We start from the raw sequence: 20,420 nt of genomic DNA, 5'->3' as shown, positions 1-20,420 counted from the left end.
ATATTAATAGAACGAGTGAATCATAGAATACATGATTATGTTTTAATTCATTTTAATTTTAAAATTATTTGTAAACTAAAAGTTGAAAAAATAATTTATTTTAAATTTTTAATATTTTATAACCAATTAAGGTAATAAAGTATTAACGTAGTTTTTTGAATTGTATCGATTTATTCATACATATTTATATCAAATTAATATCTACATTTTAAATTATTTAGAATAAAATATTTCAATAGATATTTTCATTAAAATCAAATGAATTTTATGTAGGTATTTAATTTTTGTTTAAAAGGATAGTGTAATATTATCTAATAATAATAAACTTTTTTTGATAATAAGAAAAACAAATTGTATTATTTATGGACCTTATTATTTTATTAGTTATAATTTTTATTGAATTTTCAATCAAAAATTATCACTTAATAGTTAATACTTATTTTGTTTATAATTAATGAATCAGTTGTGTATTTATTATGTTATGTAACAATTACATATCGATTATAAAACGTTCTTTAAAATAAAATATGTTGGTTCTAATAACAACAATAAATTATTATGTAGATATTTGAATTTCTATACTTTGATCTTATAACTACATATTTTATAAATTTAAATTAAAATTGACTCATTATTATATTTAAAAAAATGTTTTATATATTTAAATAAATTATAAAATTTTATAAATATTACTTCAAAGTTTAAATAATAATATCATAATTTTAACTATGAAAATAAATCATACTATTTAAAAGAGATACAATTTTAATTATTACATAATTATATTTTGTGTGTACAAAAGTTTTATTTTATACGGTTAAATATACGTTTAATTAATTTTCACACGTTCTATAAAATGGCTTAACGAACCTCTACCAATGTTATTATTATGTTCATAATTAATTTACATTAATATGTACAGACAGTTTAAAATCTGATAAAAACTTACCACCATCCCTTTTGATCCTTTCTAGATTTTTATCTTTTTCATTGAGCAATATATCATCTAAAACGTAAAAATATAGAATATTAGTTAATAATTATTATAACTAATATTTATATACTTCACTGCTATTTGCCAATGGTCATTGTGGTGTCTATATTATCATAAGTAACGTAAGTTTTAAAAGTTGTTATCTTTATCGTTTTGTTTTTATTGTATCTAAAATATTTAGATAATAGGCATCTATACAAATTCAATCATACTTATAATATTGATTTTCTTTTTTAAATTTATAGGATGTTAAGACTATTAGTGAACAGATTTTAATTTCGTAAAAGTTCTTAACAAATATACGGTGTAGTTGATATAATTCTTGTGTACATGAAAATAAAATGAATTTTTTGCTGATTAATTAAGAATGTCACAAATATAAATATTCATGTATTATGTAAATTGTACATTAATTTTACTAATAATTTACGTTCAGCGATTATGGTTTAGACAAATACATTACGTTCAAATAAATGAGTGACACAATAAAAAAATCGCTTATGATAGTATTACGAATTTGTTGCAGGAAATAAAAATAGATTTCTGTTGATTTGTGGCTTAATATACTAATAATTTTGGTCAAATTGTTTTGGATTGGTAAATAATTATTATTTTACAACCGTAAAGGATATTTACATTTTATAATAGAATGTTTAATTATTTATTTTGAATTATATCTTGAATGTTGAATTCAAATCACTATTGATTTTTTTTTTTTTTTTTTAATATGTTATTAAAACAACATAATATTTTATAATATAATTTGAAGTTTATGGCGAAAGGACAACAGTTAAAAATATACATTTTTCCACGCAGATGAGAGTGAGAGGATGGAAGATAGAAGATAGCTATTGTCTATCGATAAGTACATTGGGCGTAGGTATAGAAAAGGGCTGTGAAATATTCTGTAGTTGAAAATATCTATTCTAGAAACCTTTTAATATGTATTTAGAAGTTTTTAAGATATATATTATACACGTATGTCTAATACACAATATTGCCAAGGGTCTAATATGTATATGTTGAATAATAATACGGAAGCAGAAAACTGAGAGTTGAAATAACGAAAATAAGTTTCATGAGCTTAGCCATTTAGGAGTATTTTAATACAATAATTAACATTGTTCTCTTTCTGGAGATGGGATAAAGTACCCATGAACTTATTCGACAATGACCCCATATCGTAACCAATATCTTCGATGAATATCGAGTAAGACGGTAGTCTAATTGAGACTTAATTCCTCACAATCGATGGTGTAGGTTGATAATAATAAAGTGGTTTCCGGCGAAAAACATAGGTTTTCTTTTTTTGTCTAATGACCATCGCATTATATTCAATTTAAATTTTAATGTTTATTTCGTTGTTTTTATACAAACAACCATAATGATTGAAATTTAGGAGAAAAGTACGAATTTCATGTAGGATTAGAATTATTAAATATATGATAAACCTGCAGTATAATATACCTATTATGTTCTATTATTTTCTGTGCACGCCAAAAATAAAATATATATACTCATTAATAACGTTATATCGAGAAAGCTGCTGGACTGAAATTATATTTTTAAAATTTGTTTTATAATAATAAATTAGGTTTAATAGCTTATATATAGTCCATCTGTTCTTAAATAGTTCTAATATGTACGTTAGTGATAGTTAAAAAAAACAATAATGGTTAGTACTATAGGGAAATATTTTATATTACATCAATAAAATTATAGCCGGTGTACGATTCGAAATAAGAATTGTATTTATTTACGAAATCAATACTCGATCATAGTTGCCAAAAATGGTCACCAATCTCATTAGATTTTCAAATTATCTTTTATAGAACGGTATGTTTCAATCGTCACGCACTGGCGGTAGCAACGATTTCCGGGAACTGGGTCGAACGGCGATGTCGTAACGACAAAATCGAGTCATGTTGAATTGAATTACCATAAAATAAAATTATACCAGCCTATGTATTTAACCAAGAACATTTTGTAAGTGAATACACGAAAATAATAATGATCGAGGCGAGAGAGTTGCAGTGAACGGGGCAATAATTGGTTTTCTAAGGGGTTTGGCGCGCGTACAACCTGCAGCAGATAGAAACACCAATGTGGCATTATGTTTGCCGTTAATAATTACGACGTTATCGAAATGACATTCTTCCGTTTAACGACCGTTCATAAAACGATACACACACGCTTGCACGCGCTTTGTGCCGTGAGCTTGAATATTAAAGTAATACTTTATTAATATTTAGGTCGCATCTGGGCCTGGCCGTAGTGGACCATAAATCGCGCACATTCTCAAACGCCCCTCCCCATGAACTGTCTCAGCGATGCAGCTAACCGGTCGGGTCATTCATAAAACCGACACGATTTACGGACCACAAGTTCTTCCAACGACGGACAGCATTATTAGAATATCGTAATACGTGTACGATATCATAGTACGGAGACATTGTGTACAATGATGTTGTTAAGTACACGATTCGTCGTCAACGCGTAGATATTATGAATTACACTGTCGGCTGCGGACGAATCGATTTATAAGTCATGGTGAAAAATTGAAAACCGTCAACTAACTATTGTAATATGCGGTGCCTAGAACAACTACTGAACCCAAGAATCGTGTTCCAATCGACGACTGAGCACAGGTATCAAAGGCGAGTTTTAATATTAGAAGTGGCGAACCACTTAACTGGACTGTGACACGTACATTTGATTTTTGACTTTAATCTCGACCGCAGAAAAACTAGAGAGTATTATAATAATATTGTGTTTGTATACGATTCGTTTTCTACACGAGCAGAAATCAACGTTAAAAACCTTCGGGACGTCACGTTTCCGTTCAGAAAGTGATGCGCCTCGATCAAATCACGGGGATTGAGATCGTCGTGGACTTTGTCATAATATGGCACACACATGACGCACACACGATAAGCAAATAAAAGTGTGAAATACGATTTTCGCAAATCGTACGTGGTATACACACACACACACACACACGATAAGAGGTAATTCACTAGGGATTTTCAATATTCGAACAGCGTAAATTTTGTTGTTTCACGGTTTGTTTTTATCGCAGTCAACTGTAATAACGTCGAATCGTCAGTGAAGTACCGAGCCAAGTCGCTTCCGTCCTAAAGCCGTCCGCAGTATTTTTTCTATTTTTTTTTTCTGTCATTTCCAAAACGACAGGAATAAAATGTTAATATATAATACGACGTCAAGTCCGAATCAACCACTCGGAATGACGCCGCCTCGCAAAGCAAACCGCACACACAAGTCTCGGGGGTCCGTCGTTATTTATTTTTGCCGTTTGGCGCTACAATAACGATACGCGTTTTTCGCCGCCGTCGCACATCGATCATCGTCGTTGCCGTCCGTTCGTGATATGTGGGTTAGCGTGTGACCGCCGGACAACCGACCGTCTTTGCGGCGGCGTGTGTGCAATACACGTGGATACGTTATAGTAATATATATTTATATACATGTATGTCGGTGTGTACATGATACAATAATACGCGTTGGTCGGCGGACGCGAAATCGTTATCGTTGCGACCGGTTCACGTTGCCGGCTCTTCGACCGCCACGTGATTAAATTATTATTATTATTATTATTATACGTCCATCCTGCGTTTGCGTCTATAATGATATGCAGTGAAACAACAACAAAACTCAAAAGTAATAACACACGTCCGAGTTACCGCCGCGCGTATGTATATTACTATATGGCCGCCGCGTAATAATAAATGGCGTGGCGGCGGCCACCGGTTGATTGTTGTGACCCGGCGGCTGCATGGGTTGGGATGTGGGCTTGGTAGGTCGCAGAGTGTCCGTCTGTGCGACTTACTCTGCCGTCGACGATTTTGATCTACGGTCCGAACGGATCGCAGGAAAACCATCGTTACTCGCCAAACTAATCGTACGTATGACGACGGTCTTCGACGTAGCGAATTCGATCCGACGACTGACGAATGACGATATCGAACGCGCTCATCTCATTTTTCAGACTCTTGACGAATCCGCACGACTCGGTCGACATTAAAGCTTAAGCGGTGTTATGCTACTTCTTTTTTTAAACTTTCCGTATTTATAATATCGCAAGTGCCACTCTAAGACAAATCTTGACGGGTGTTTTTAAAATGTTTTTGCAGAGATATGGGGGAGGGGGGTAAATTGACATAACGTTACGAATCGTTTTTAAAATTTTGCGATGTATTGTTGTTAATAAATTTAAGAGTTAAAGATACCAAAAGTTCTTCCATCGCGGTATTGAAACTTCTTTGCTGTCACATAGATAAAGCTGTCAAAAATACGTCTCGTTCAACGCGATTTACATCGACAAACACGACTTACGACTACACTACAACAGTATCGCTTGTCCCAACCTATCCTAACCAGATGCATGTATACATTACGCCGGCAAATCTATGTGTTTGCGATGAGAATCGGACACTCGAAAAACCGACGTTTTTGTATTTTATTTCATGTTTTGTCTTATCGTACAAATGGTCACGCGTTAGAAGTGGGTATACTATATACGTCTTATAAACTGGTTCTTGTGTTATTAAAATTGAATGATACATAATTTCTTATGAATTGTGTTTACCTATCCATGCCGCATGTACAAGTATGTTTTGGGTCAAATGTTTCAAATAAAAAAAAAAATAAATAAATGTTTAGCACGCGTGAATCAAAATGCGAAAATCTTATTTACTTTTTCACGAGCAAGAATAATCGTGATCTATGTTTATTCGCAAACCGCAAAATTATATTCATCTACTTATACATGTGATTTGTTGAATATGAAACGTCCTATATAGTATGATATACTTTAAGTCTATAACTATAGTATATACTTTATAAACCAGGTATAAATTACCTACTGTTACAAATAATAACAAGGTAATATTTCTAATGCATGTTCTATTGACTGTTTGATACTACCTATGACCCAAATTTCTGGATTTAAATCAAAGATTAAATTGAATAACGAAAATTTAATTGCGACCAAAATCAAACAATACTAATAAAATATTAAAATCATATTACAAACTAAATTTGCTTTAAGTACTTATACACGTAACACAGCCTAATTAGGCACAATTGATTGATTCGAATGGACCATATGTTTCAACGTGATCAACAGTAAAATAAATGGATGAGAAACTAACCGAGTCATTGCCTCCGAATAACAGCGATAATATTGTTATTGCGAGAAAAAAGTGGCTGTTAAATTTACAGTGCTTTGTGCTACGGTGAAGATGAATTTATCTAAGGATGACATCTATAAATGAATGACAGGTCGACCATAAATGGCAGTAACTTCACTTACACGCATGCATATGTGAATCATTGGCGTTTTCTTTTATAAAAATATTTCACTTTTTGTTATGTGTTTTGGAATATTATGTTCGTATAGAATTATGTTCATGTTAAAACGTACGAGAAATTTGTTATAACTTTTCCGTATGTCTATTTCAATATCATTTTTAAAATATGAAATATGTATATATCTAACTAACAGTGTTTTATCATAAACGTCGCATTTATCGATACGGGGTTTTTTTTTTGAAAAGATGATATCTATTGTGAATTAATATAATTCATTAATATTTCAATATCACGTTTAAAATGATTTTAAACTCAATTTTAATTTTGTTTAATTCGTAATATTTTTAATATTTACATAGACGTTTTGTGTATATTATATTGATTGACTGTTAAAGCGTAAGAATTTATTTTGTTAGATAAATACATTTTTGTTGAAGACGTTATCTGCGATGGATGTACCTCACTAAGCATTCGATGAACTAGTTGAAATAACTCAAACTCAATAAATAAAAACTTTTTAAAGTTAAAACCAAAACAATATTTTAAAACTACAAAACAATATTGTTTTAAAGCGATTTAAGTCTTAAGTGAATCATAATAATAACGTACTGTAGTAACATTGACAGATAAAATAAATTTATAAAAGTTTATCACAAATCCAATGGTGTAATAATAATATACTAATACCTGTAAATTATGTGAAGCTATACGTGGTTGACACTGATTATATATTTAAAAATTGAATTTTTAAGTGCAATTTTTACTACACGTTCAAATTAATCGTTTTAATGTTTGTAATATCAGTACGTAATTATTTGTTTTCTTTCTCTATTTTTACACTGCAATTCTCCATCACATGGTAGTAAATTTTTCGATTAACTATTTCAATATAATACATCGCGACAAAAACCTAATCTACTCGTTGAAAAAAAATATGAACGCACCTATTTAATTTTTTCTTTATCGTCTTTACCCCAGTCCATCACTGTAATCTGTGTCACGTAAATATACTTAATTTATGCACCATGGAGAACCACTTATCGTGAAATTCTTCTTGAAAACTGTACCATTTTTAATAATCTGAAACGACTAAGTAGTGTCTAGAATTCTTCAGGAATCCGTCGTCGTCGTGTAATAATATGTATGTACACACGCCACACACGTATTATAAAAGTTGACGGTACCTATAATGTAGATACATTCTCTTTACTAACACTCGTGAGTGCTACGAAATCCATTACGTGTTTAAATAATATTCTTAGAGAGATATTTGTTTTCAACCGCAAACGCCCCGCGGCGTCATTATATTACTTATATGGATGTTAGCTATAATCGTTCGTGCATCGTTTCATTTAACGATTTTCCTTCCTACACAATAAGCTTCATCGTCAAACCCATACAGCAATAAACGACATCTATATAATACATATTATCTGTGTATGTTTAGACGTGTACTCGAATGGCTCCAACTTAATAATAAACCTAGCTAGTGCACGTTAGTATAATACCGCGAGATTATGTATTATGTTCCGTGTTGAGAAGTAGATATGTACTGAGAATTTCTAAAAAAGTTTCTGCTTCTTTTTACCTGAGTAACTTTTATTAGTTGATCATGTATGTACTTGAAGTACGGTTTAGAGTTGTGCTTGTTAAGTTCGCTTTGTTCGTACACCACGAGTATTTGACATTAACGTCAGATATCTTTTCTGCAAGTATTGAAATTATCCAGTTCTGATTTTCATGATATTATATCTACTATTATGTTATGAAGACATTCTTAATAATTAATTATTTAATTAATATTTTCAGTCAATTATTGTATATGTTAATTTAACTATTGAAATTCAGAATTTTAAATAATGTTTTTTTTTTTTTTAATATTTTAAAGTTTGGACTTTATTCATTTATGTAATAATGCGATATTATTTGCAATTTTTTTTTTTAATTCCCAAATTAAGGAATAGCCAACAAGAATCTCAAAAATAATTTATTGATTATAATAAATAATTGTTATGTATGAAATCATTATCTCGTATAGGTGAAATAAAAAGATCGATTTTTGGCAAAAAGTTGTCTATTTGTACATAGTTACAGCCGTTACATGTACAATAAACCAATAAAATTACATACATTTTCGAAAGACACTGAAATCAGGTTTTACTTACCTATACATTGATCATAAAACATTTAAATAAATAGATATAATTACAGAACTAATTTATATTAAAATAGCACAAAAAAAAAAAAAAACGATCATGCGTGATTCCGCAGTAATGTTAAGTGGGTGATCGATCTGTGGGTTTTATTCCTTGTGTGTTTCGATTACTTTGGTGTCTATAGTTTATTAACAAATAATTTTGTTAATTTTATGCAATATGACAATGATTGACGTCGAATCGTCATTTTCTTTTGTTGTAATCAATAACTAATTAAATTCAAATAATCATGTTAATAGTCTGAGATTTGGTGACGCCAACGCCAACGTATTCTACCTTTCTTTTCGTCTTTCATTCGAATTAAATTTTTTTTTTTAAACACGTGTCTTATCCAAACCACTATTATAATACGCACACACATAAGTACCGTCGGCTATTGACCACGAATTAACCCGTCGGCTGTCCGGTCACGTGTCACGATTAGATTACACGGTTGATTAAACCCACGGATTACAATAACTATACACATATACCTCTATGCATCTGCTCTACCGGTAAGACGTGCAAAACATTGTTAGTTCACATGTCGCCTAGAGACGCACGCATATTATTAAATACTTATTTATTTTTTTTGTTCATCTAGTCCGCAATGATAATATATGTACAAAAAATGACGATAGGTATAATATATATTATATTGTGTTTTTGTCAAAACTTGATTAACACTTTCTTCTTTAATAAAATTAATATAAAAAATAAATAAATACATAAAAACGAGTTGCTTTTAAATATTCCATTAGAATTGTTGATCTTCTATAATTTTTTTTAACACGTTATTTAAAAATTTAAAATTAATAATATTTTGTTTTTCAGTAAACGATATCATAATATTTTAATAATCTGCGATAAATAAAAATAAAAATAAATATATATTGTGCTGAGCATCTTTTAAAAATTCGAAAGTAATGGGAAATGTTTTATGAGACATAAATTAGGTTTTAATTTTATAATTATTGTCTGCAATTAATTAAAAATTCTCTGACCTTCCTGAGGCTCGTGAGAACTATTATAAAATATAAAACGAAAAGTGTGTACATCCATGGTATTTAGGTTGATTAGTTGTAATAAGATATTATCTTCAGGGTTAAGACCTATTTGTGAAACTAAACCAAATTGTTTATTTATTTATTATTATTATATAGTAAAATATATACAGTAGGCATTTACAATAGTACAAAATATTATAATCTTATTTTCTATAACAATCAATGAATCAATATGTCAAATCTTTATGTATTCGACAAAACCCGGAAAAAATATGTGTCATAAAAAAAATATCCACGATAGGACATTTTACCTAGAGGAGTTATATAACTCCATAACGTATAAACTATAATCATAATTACAATGTTTCATTTATATAATTTTTTTCAAACATTAAATTACATTATTTGACAGATTTAGGTTTATTTTTGTCGATACTTAAATAATTTCAACTATGTACGCAATACAATAAGATTACCTAATGAATTTTATTGTTAATTATACTCCGAAACAAAAGTTGCTTATTTTTTTAATTTCAAAAAGTAAAATACTGCATATGTTTGGATTCCTTAAAATTCAAATAAATTATTCCTTATAGTAAGTAATAATTATGAGTAAGTAAAATTATATCATTTTGTTTTAGTTTATTGGAAGTCTATCATTGTCTTAGCTGAAATACATAAAATTATAATATTATAACATTGTGCTTGCGCCTTATAGATTTATTACAGACCAAATGGTTTATATCGTTTATGCAATGTTTGCTTGTAACATGATAGAAATTATGGTTATTTCCTTACACAAACCCACGAAATGTTTTCATCAATACTTGTTGACTGCATCAAACGATTATTGCCTTACAGTTTATATTACATAATTTGCAGTGTTTGAATTTATCGTGCCAAATCGTATTATTATTCAAATAATGTATCAGATTCGCGCGGCCACTTAAAGTGCGCTCATAAAACCAAAATTATGTTGATCATGTAACGGATATTTACATATTATTATATAACAATATGATATGATGACTGTCGATATATTACATTACATATATCTATTGGCTATAACTAACAGATGGGTGTAAAGAATTATACCATTCATAATTGTAATTATTCAATTTTATTATTCATGGCTAGTCATTAATTTACAATACAAATATCTTATTATATTATACATAAAACATAGTCAAGAATTTCACATTTCAAGTTAATTAAAAATTTGAATTAAGTTACGTTTATTTTTTTAGTTTATAAATGTGTTTACAGACGTATCGACGAAAAAACAATGCATACGTAAACGTTTGTCAGTATACGTTATTCGTCGTTCGACGGTACGAAATCATAATAATAGAATTAACGGAAATCAAATCACTGTGCATGGTAGTCTGTAGGAAATTGGTTCAAAGTTCATTCAACTTCATTTTAATCTATAAAAAATTAAGTCTAAATGTGTGAAACGTATAAGCTCGAGGAGACGTCGTTTTCATTGGATACGCACGAGTAATATTCACTGAATAATACGATTTCAATATATTATAGTCACAATACACATATACTTAATAATATATATTATGGTGGGGATACTACACTAATAAAGTCTGTGGTAAAGAACTGACAATTTAGAGTATCTACCTAGATCGTTCCAAAGTTAAAACATTTTTCAGATTAGGAATAGGTTATGACTAGGGTTTGGATTTTAAGGTAAAAAGCCTTTTTTACTTATAAATTCTTTTTTACTTTTTTTTGCCTACGGTACAAATCGATAAGCTGTGAAGACAATACATTGTCGAACGTTGATATTATATTTAAAATTATTTAGAATGGGTTAACAATTAGGATGAAAAAACAACAAGTGATGACGATTTAATAAATAGATAATTGCTTATATATGAAATACGCCCCAGTAACTTCGGTGGACATAGAAAGATCATTTTCTATGTACAATAATATTTTGAGCCCAAACCGTCAACGTTTAACTGAAGATTGCTTATCTAAGTACTTGGTAGTGAATTTTTTTTTTAGTACCAACTAGTTAGTTATTACATTTTGTAGTTTATTTTTGAATTGTTTTTTTGTATAAATTAAATGCCCTTTTTTGTTGCTTTATTTCACATTTTAAATGCTTTTTTTATTGATTATATTGCCTTCAAATCTAAATCCTGGTTATGTCAATTCAATTAAATATGATTTTTATTAGGTAGGTATTACTAATATTTTTAATACATCTAAAATGTAATCGAAATAATATTTATCAACTATATTAAACTCAGTGTGTTACAAAATGAGTATACTAATTCTTGCGCTATTGAATATCTCGCTATTAATCATAATAATTAGTCACGTGACCATCCTACAGGTAACTGTAGATTATGTAACAAATTTTCAAAGGTGATAATGTTTTTCATCCGTTCACCAACAACATGCTGATTCTACCACACCCAACCTAACACTTCAGTATTGAAAATTAAAATCCATTTGTGCAGACAGAGAACCAACAGAGAAGTCACGACCGCGATTAATTAGTGCAGCTGCTACTGCCCCTCAAATGTCTCTCCGGCCTGCGCGTTATATCACTTCTCACGGATTCATATTATGAGTAAATAATTATAATAGTTATTAGAGAATTCACGATAGGGGAGAAGTGAGGAACATTTTCCGATAGGTGTTTGCGGTCTGCGCACGACACACCCAGCAAGGAAAGCGTTCTTCGCTCATCATCTGTTGCGTAATATTGTTATTATTAAAATACGTCACGCCGTTAACGGTCACGATCCTATGACACAGATTTTGCATCAGTCGCGTATGAATAGTACCTATAATTAATAATAAATTATTGATATTATAATCAAGATTATAGGTATTGCACAACGGCGTTTTAGGCAAGAGTTGTAACTGCTATAAGTGCAAACCGGTATTTTTAGACAATTTAATATTAGATTTATTTCTTGTATATATTTATATACATCTTGTATAATGCAATCATTATTATTTTGGTTTTATAATTGGAACTCAATTTTTTTTCAAATATAAGCATGTAAGCAAAGGCGAATTGCACTGATATTTAAAATAGCTAACGTATTATATACTTTGGATTTATGTATTTGCCAACTACCGTCTATCAATAATATATATTATAATAATGATTATAGTAAAAATGTGTGTTTTTTCAGCATAGCCTGGGTCGAATAGCTTTTTTATCATATCATGTCAGCCATAGTTTGTTCCACGGTTTTTACTACACCGAAAACCTTATAAAGATTAAAAATACCCATCTACTACTGCCCTGCACATTATCTAATGAAGCGCAGTTAACAGGATTTTAACTAATAAGAGCTAACTATTAGATACCTACTGTAATGCGGTAAGCAATTAAAAAATAGATATCTAAAAAAAGCCTTAATGTCAACAGGTAATATCTATAGACTATAGTTAAAAATATATTAATAATAAATAATAATAATTAATAGTTATCATACCTCTTGGGAATATTTTAAGTTTTCAAAATACTTCAAGATAATAATAATAATGCGTAGTTCTGAAATCGTCACTATATAGGAAGTGCTGGCAGGTATGCTATACATCACTTTTGGGCGGCTGACCTAGATTTTACTCGATTTAAAATTATTTTAATTAACGATATGCAGAATCTATACATTAATAATATAATATTTATTATATATTTTCAACACCTCATATTTTTTTCTTTAAATTCTTGTAGCATGACGTATCAGTGGAAAGGTTATAGGTAATTATGTGCTAAACGACTGTCTACGATTAATGGTCAGTGAAAACGATTTGAGCACTTTCACGGTCACAAGGTCAAGATTATATTTTGTAGGTGGGTTGATAGATTTAATAGCACTGTTTAAAAGTTTCCGTTATATTTGAATTGTTTTATTATTTTTGTCAAAGCAAATAATTTTTACAATTAGGTATAATTTATTATTATTGCTATCAGAGTTGACGATTAGTAAAAAACAAATGTTTTACAATACATACAATTTAAAATTATCAATCAATTGATTATTCTTCTTTATCGATTTCTAGTAAAAAAAAAAAAACCATTCATATTATATAATTTATTACTATACGTCTATACTTACTTATACGAGTTAGGTATTTTTTACGCCAATCAAAATTTCAGTTATTATTAAGGCGACGTTATGTATATATATCGTCTGCGGTGTTTTAATTTATCTCAAAATTTGCAAATTAGCCGAATGAAATGATGAGCAAACATATTGAAACTTTGAAAAAAATCTTAGTTTTAATTTTTAAATAGTAATATTATTTAATATATTTTATAAATTATAACTGTTGAAAATGTTTTATTTTATTAAAAGATAGTTACAAAACACAAAAAATTTCATTTTTCAAAATTGTTAAATAATTTTTCAGCGTTTTAAACAATTTATGAAAATTTAAAACAGTTTATTGAAGTCGGAGTCCAATACAGCGTGCATATATGAAATTATTATCTTTTAGGTAATAAAAAAAATTATCAAAATGTATACAATTATTCCGCAAAGTGTAAAAGTTTTTCCTGCGAAATGAGTTTTTGAACAAAAAACGAGACCACTTCGACCCCATAATTATTAGAATTATTAAACAATCTTTCCCATCGAATTTTTTTTTATGGTTTAACTTATGGCTATAGGAAATCAATCGAATTAAAATGTATTATTAATAGTGTGTATTGAAATGAAAAACAAAGATGTTTTTCTAATTATCAAACAATGTCACTACGTACGCCATTCGTCCATTGGGAAATGTCTACAATTTTTCTTTACAAAGTGTTTTGTTATTTTTTGCTACACAGGCACACTGAGCTATTATTATTAACATGCGAACGGACATAGACAAACGAGCCATAAACGATTTAGAACACAGTACTATATTATATTTATATAATATCATACCCATCGGATATAAAACGGGCACGCGCGCGAACCCGTATTAATAATTAAATGTATTACTCGTCTCTCTCGTCTGTGACCGCGATTTATTTTCCGGTAGATTCCTAGGGTTGAGGTGGGGAGAAGGGGGACGAGCATAATATAACCGCGTGTTGGAATCCAACCGGTTGTGTATTGTGTGCCACTGTTGTATAAAATAATAAATAATAATAATAATAATTTATATGAATTGAAAACGATAATTATTACAATTAATTTATTACAATATTATGTGCATTCGTCTATAATTATATGTGTGGATGTTTTTAAAGGAAATCTATAGGTGGTCTTATGTTTATTTAGGTACATATTGTTACTGTTTTCATATTACATCTGATGTTCGTCAATAATAATATATTTGTAGATATTCGATTGTATTTACAATATTCCTATTTGTTATACTGAGTTTTATTTTTGCTAAGTACAGAAAATTAATCAGTACATTCATGATGAGACGAAGTTTGATTTATAAGAAACAGTTATGAGTTACAATTTATTTATAAAAGGATGTTGCTTCACTCAATTGATTCATTACAATTACTGATAAATAAAAGAATAACATCTATATATAAAGATTAAAGTCTTATGTTAAAATTATGAATATGTTATGCTCGTTTGATTTAGAGTTTAAATAAGAGTTGTTACACACTAAACTTATTGAACTTTTTTACTTTTCAAAACTGAACTTTCCGAAAACCCATAAAAAATATGCATTGTTATATAATCTATCACTGATCAGTAGTTCCACATAAAATATACATAAAAATGATGGAAGGAAATCTTTATGCATTTTTTCTGTTGAAAGCATTCCAGTAGTTATAATATATTTATAATAATAGAATATGCTCTTATTCTCAAATAAATATGTGTATACATGGTATTTTATTATTTACGATTATCAATAGCCTGAGTATATTTAATATTTACAGAACTTATGGTACATACCATATACTTATGAAAATTTTACAAGCTAATATTTAAGTATAATAAATAGGTCTGATAAAGAGTTTATTCGAATTTTATATTGAATACACAAATCACTATATTGTAAATATTATAGCCATAATATATAAATATAAGTTCGCATATTATGCGTATACATTATATATATGTTGTTGTCAGTGAACTTTAATTTAACAGTATTACTCAATAACCACCATATTATATAGATATGAGTGCTTTGTAATTTGCAATGCCAATGGAACTTTCTATAAACTATTATGGTATTTTTAGGACATTCACTTTGAAGCTTATCAGGCTTTTAGGTCGAAAACAAACACACATAGGATTACTATTTAATAACCAATGCGTTTATGTAATATAAGTATACAGATAGTACACGGTTACTATCGTTGTATTAGTTGTCTATACATATATATATATATATATATATATATATATATATATATATAAAAATAATATTTTACATTACATAAAAATAAATATAATATTTTGATGTTTACAGTTAATTCTATAGTTAAGTCGAGAATATAATATTGTTACCTACGTTATAATGAAATAGTTCACATGAATCTGATCCTCACACGCTCAGAGGTCAATATTTACAAAATTATTATTATTTTTTAATTACATTAGCTATATTACCTTTTATAGTTGATTTATATGAACATAAAGTGCACACTATGCACAATAATTGCATTTACACTAGATTTAATAACACATAAATAATACGATGAATTTTTACCTGTAGTGGTCGGTAATTTTTACGTGTGATTACTTCAAACCGCACATTTATTTTTTTCTAAGTAATTAGTTTTAGAACCAAACCTACGCAATAACAATAAGAATAATGCAGAATTATTAAAATTGCTTGCGTATTTACACGATTTAAAATTATTACACGGCAACAATATATAAAATACGTTGACCTTTCTTAGTTTATCAACCCACAGTGCCTTACACAAATAAACCGCTTTCCCTAGTTATAAAATACTTAATTTAGTTTACAGTATCGCAGTTAAGGTTGATAGTAGTACTTTGCATAGTGTGTAGGTACTAATATAATATTATACAAAAATATTTTGAATTACGATAAATAACATAATAATTTTATGAAGCAGAGTTCATACAATATTTAAATTTTAAATTCCATTTTAAAAATTGAACCGTTTAACTGCAAATGTATTGGATCAGAAGTGATAGGTATGCAGGAGAACGTAAACATACAAAAATATTATTACTGGCATGCTAAGTAATAATTTATGCCACCTACGTATCGTACATTATATTATAAGTCAAAAGGACAATGTAAAGTAGTTGTAGGTGCCTACCTAAGTATGTACATACTATATGGTAAATCAATGTCATTATCAAACAAGAATTTGTACTCTTTAAAGGTTGAAAAAATGTGATAAGCTCTTAAGTAATTCAATCATTTGAAATATTTAAGTATCTTGTCGTATTGATTATTGATTATTATAGTAATATAGTGAGACATTGGAGTATTCAGTATTTAGCTATTGAATTTATTGTTTTTCCCGTCAAAACGCACTATAATGTTTAAGTTTACAATTACAGGATTGAGACATATATGACCCACCTACATTCGATTTATACTATCCATGTCCTTTAAAATATATTTTCTGAAATAATTACCTAACATTATTAATTTATATATTGAAATTTATCCGTAAGTGAGTAAGTTTCGTTCAGAACAGGTATGATTGATCGCTTTTAAATGAGGGACACATTCACCTTTAAATACAACCCACCATAATATCTTAATTCGTGTGTGATATACTTTCCATGAATGGAATATAACCTCCAAGTATGGTAGATTTTTTTTTTATACACTAAATTGAATAGAAAATTCTGTACCTATATTATTATACATAGGTATTTCATTTCAAAGTATATAACGATATTAAGTAATTATTATGATAGGATGTCAAATTTGTTTATTCACGTAGGTATCCGTAATGCATAATAAGATTATGGCATAATTATATTATTATGTAAAGCAAATTACATTTTTTGTAGTTATTGTTCTTATCACTTTGACATTTTAATTTATCACAGGTGTATTTTGTAATTTAAATTACTTTTATCAACTTATATATAATGTACATCATTGATCAAAATGTGGTAAGTATCTATACTCATGTTTATTAAATATTTACTGAAATTGAAACTAATTATTTGAAAAAATAACGTGTATATACACATTAGTTTATAAAGTATAAACCTTTTCAAGCAATAAGCACTAAACTATTCTATTGTCTAACACAGTAATATAATTGTCTAAAAGTTGCAAACTAAATTAATACTTTTAAACTTATATTGTCTGACAAAAACACCATTGTTTCTATCATAGCCATTTCATAGTTTAAAAGACAATATTTTGCCAACAAAATCGCCATTAGAAAATAGTTACTCAAAAAGGAAATCAATTGTATAATTGATCTCGGATTAATTAATTTAATGTTGGAAAATTGTTAATTGAATTTCGGGTTAAAAGTGTTGTTATTCGATGTAATACTATAGATGCATCATTATTCATCAGCTTTAATATTATCAATATTGATAGCTAGGGACATGTTTTGGTCATATCACTCATATCATTTTAGAATGTATATTACAAAAAAAAAAATAATAACGGAGGTTGTAAATAGTTGACGAGTTAAATATATGTAATTGTACTTTATAGTTTATACTAATGAAGTTACATGTAAATTACGGTGGGTTTTTGTAAGTACGTGCTATTTGATGAACATACAATTATGTAACCATAATAATCATATTAATAATACGTCATAGTAAGTAATCAAATGAATATGTCCGATTTGAAATTATTACCAAAATGGTAATCAATAAACAATAAGTACAATGTACAAGTTAAAATTATTAATATATTTGTTCAAACATGCCAACCACTGCAATGCGTATAAGGTGTCGATAATAATATAGAATTAATTAAAAATAAACTCGATATATTAATGCAAATTAATTAATATCAAATTATAATATTAAATAACCAATTAAGATTTAAGGTTTGAACCATTGGATTATATTTTTTTTAACAATAGGGTGGTAGAAAAAAAAACCATGGCAACGAAAATTGTGACGGATTGACCACAACTTGCATTCATATACCTAGTATATTGAGTTATATGGGTATATGGATATATATATTATTAATTATAATATACGATGTTTATATACAATGTGTTTAAATTAAAGAAATCTAAAAATACCTTTCCTTCGTTTAATTGATTATTATACACTGGAGAATTTTTTTCGGTGATAAATACGAGTAGAACAATTAATTAAACTAATTTGAAGAAGAACCTAATTAAGTAATAAATAATAAGAGGTTTTTTTAGTGTTCATTAATTTTATTATATCACTACCTCTATACCTGGCATACTTGCGTGTATATGTATATGATAATTGATAATTAAATTTTAGAAATAAATTAATGCCCTTAATACAAATATATACGTATATATATACATATTGTTGTATAGGAAAAAATAATTAAGTGATTATTATGTGCGTAAAAAGTTGTTTGAAACACGTATAGAAACGATCTGAAAAAACATAATATTGTAGTATAACTTACAAGTAAATATAAATGCACGTGTGTATTAATAAACACAAACAATATTCGATAAGCTATTATCCAGACTTTGTTTAAGAATTTTCTACAGGTAGCTGTTAATAATCGACAATTCCTTGTTGGAATTTGTCGTAAATTGTTTATTTATGATATTTTGCTTCGAAGAACTAGTTGTCCCGTTATCACGGTTACGAGACCACTTCGGTGGTAACCTTTAAAGAATATATATACATCTATATACTTTTTTCCCAGTTTTGACCACACCACTGCAGTTAAAGGAAGATACTGTTTAACGGTAAGAGAGGTTAAGGGCAGGAGACGACGAAACAAAAGCAAGTAGAAGGTACTACTAGTACAACCGTGTGTGACACGCAAACAGCCTGCAACTGGTTACCTCATTATTGGTTCTAGGATGTCAACTGGTTTATGGTGCATTTAATACGTACCTACGAGTATTTTTATTTTTAATACATTTTTTTCCACTGCTTATTCGTATTAAATTATTTGATCTGACCATGTCGTAACTGTCAGTTGCATTACGGCGGTCGGTCTCTTGCATCACCCCATGTGGGACAAATTTAATGCATTTGAACGATGTTATTTGTATTGCGACAAATAGTCAGTAAAGGGGAGAATAATAATAAGAAGAAGACAGCACGAATGAAAAATGACATTTGGTTGAGACTGATCAAATGTCTAAACACTCAAAACACTTGTACTAAAGTATAAATATTATACAAGAATATACTTAAAATAGGTAAACATTAAACAAATCAAAATATTATTGTTTTCTTTAAATATATGTCTAAAGTTAAATTTCTATTTTTTATTTTATTTAAAAATTGTAAAGAGAAACACTGTGGCCACAACATTTTGTAAACTCAGAAGTTATTTTTCTAATTTTGACGTACTTATTACAAAGAAATAAGTAAGAAATACTTCATTTAAGTACCTTCAGAGCTTTATATTTATATAAATTTACAAGTAAACTGTAAAGTTTTTAATTAAGGTTTTCTTATATATGAATTTTCTGACTGCAAAGAATTATTCTTTTACTATATATAATTGAAAGTTAAACGCTTTTTGAGATTAATTCATTAGGGATTTTATAAATGATTATTCTGAAAGCTACTTCTCAAGTCTGAGAATTTAATGAATTTAACTTGCACAAAATAAAACTAATGGTTTATGCTTAGGCTATTTATATTAATAAGTCATAACTGTATATAATATTATAAAAAAATGTCATACCACAATGATCGAGGCGGATAACAATGTTAAATCAATGGAATCATATCTTACCTGAAACAAACAAGATTAAAAATTAATTAAATATATTATTTTGTTTAAAAAACAAAA

General features: G+C 28.4%; 1 protein-coding gene across 1 annotated transcript in view; it reads right to left on the bottom strand.

Moving 5' to 3' along the window:
• The window catches only part of LOC112592014, a 78,166-nt gene that overhangs the window by 15,136 nt on the left and 42,610 nt on the right, over window positions 1-20,420 (bottom strand). Inside the window, exon 2 of the mRNA XM_025336011.1 lies at window positions 950-1,006. Within this exon, the coding sequence (XP_025191796.1) occupies window positions 950-1,006 (57 nt within the window). The remainder of the gene's footprint in view (window positions 1-949; window positions 1,007-20,420) is intronic.

The sequence above is a fragment of the Melanaphis sacchari genome, unplaced genomic scaffold (assembly GCF_002803265.2).
Source record: "Melanaphis sacchari strain LSU unplaced genomic scaffold, SCAv2.0 Contig0_pilon_pilon, whole genome shotgun sequence".
In the NCBI taxonomy this organism is placed as follows: domain Eukaryota; kingdom Metazoa; phylum Arthropoda; class Insecta; order Hemiptera; family Aphididae; genus Melanaphis; species Melanaphis sacchari.
Note: the sequence above shows the minus strand (reverse complement) of the source record. Positions and strands in the feature narration are given on the sequence as shown.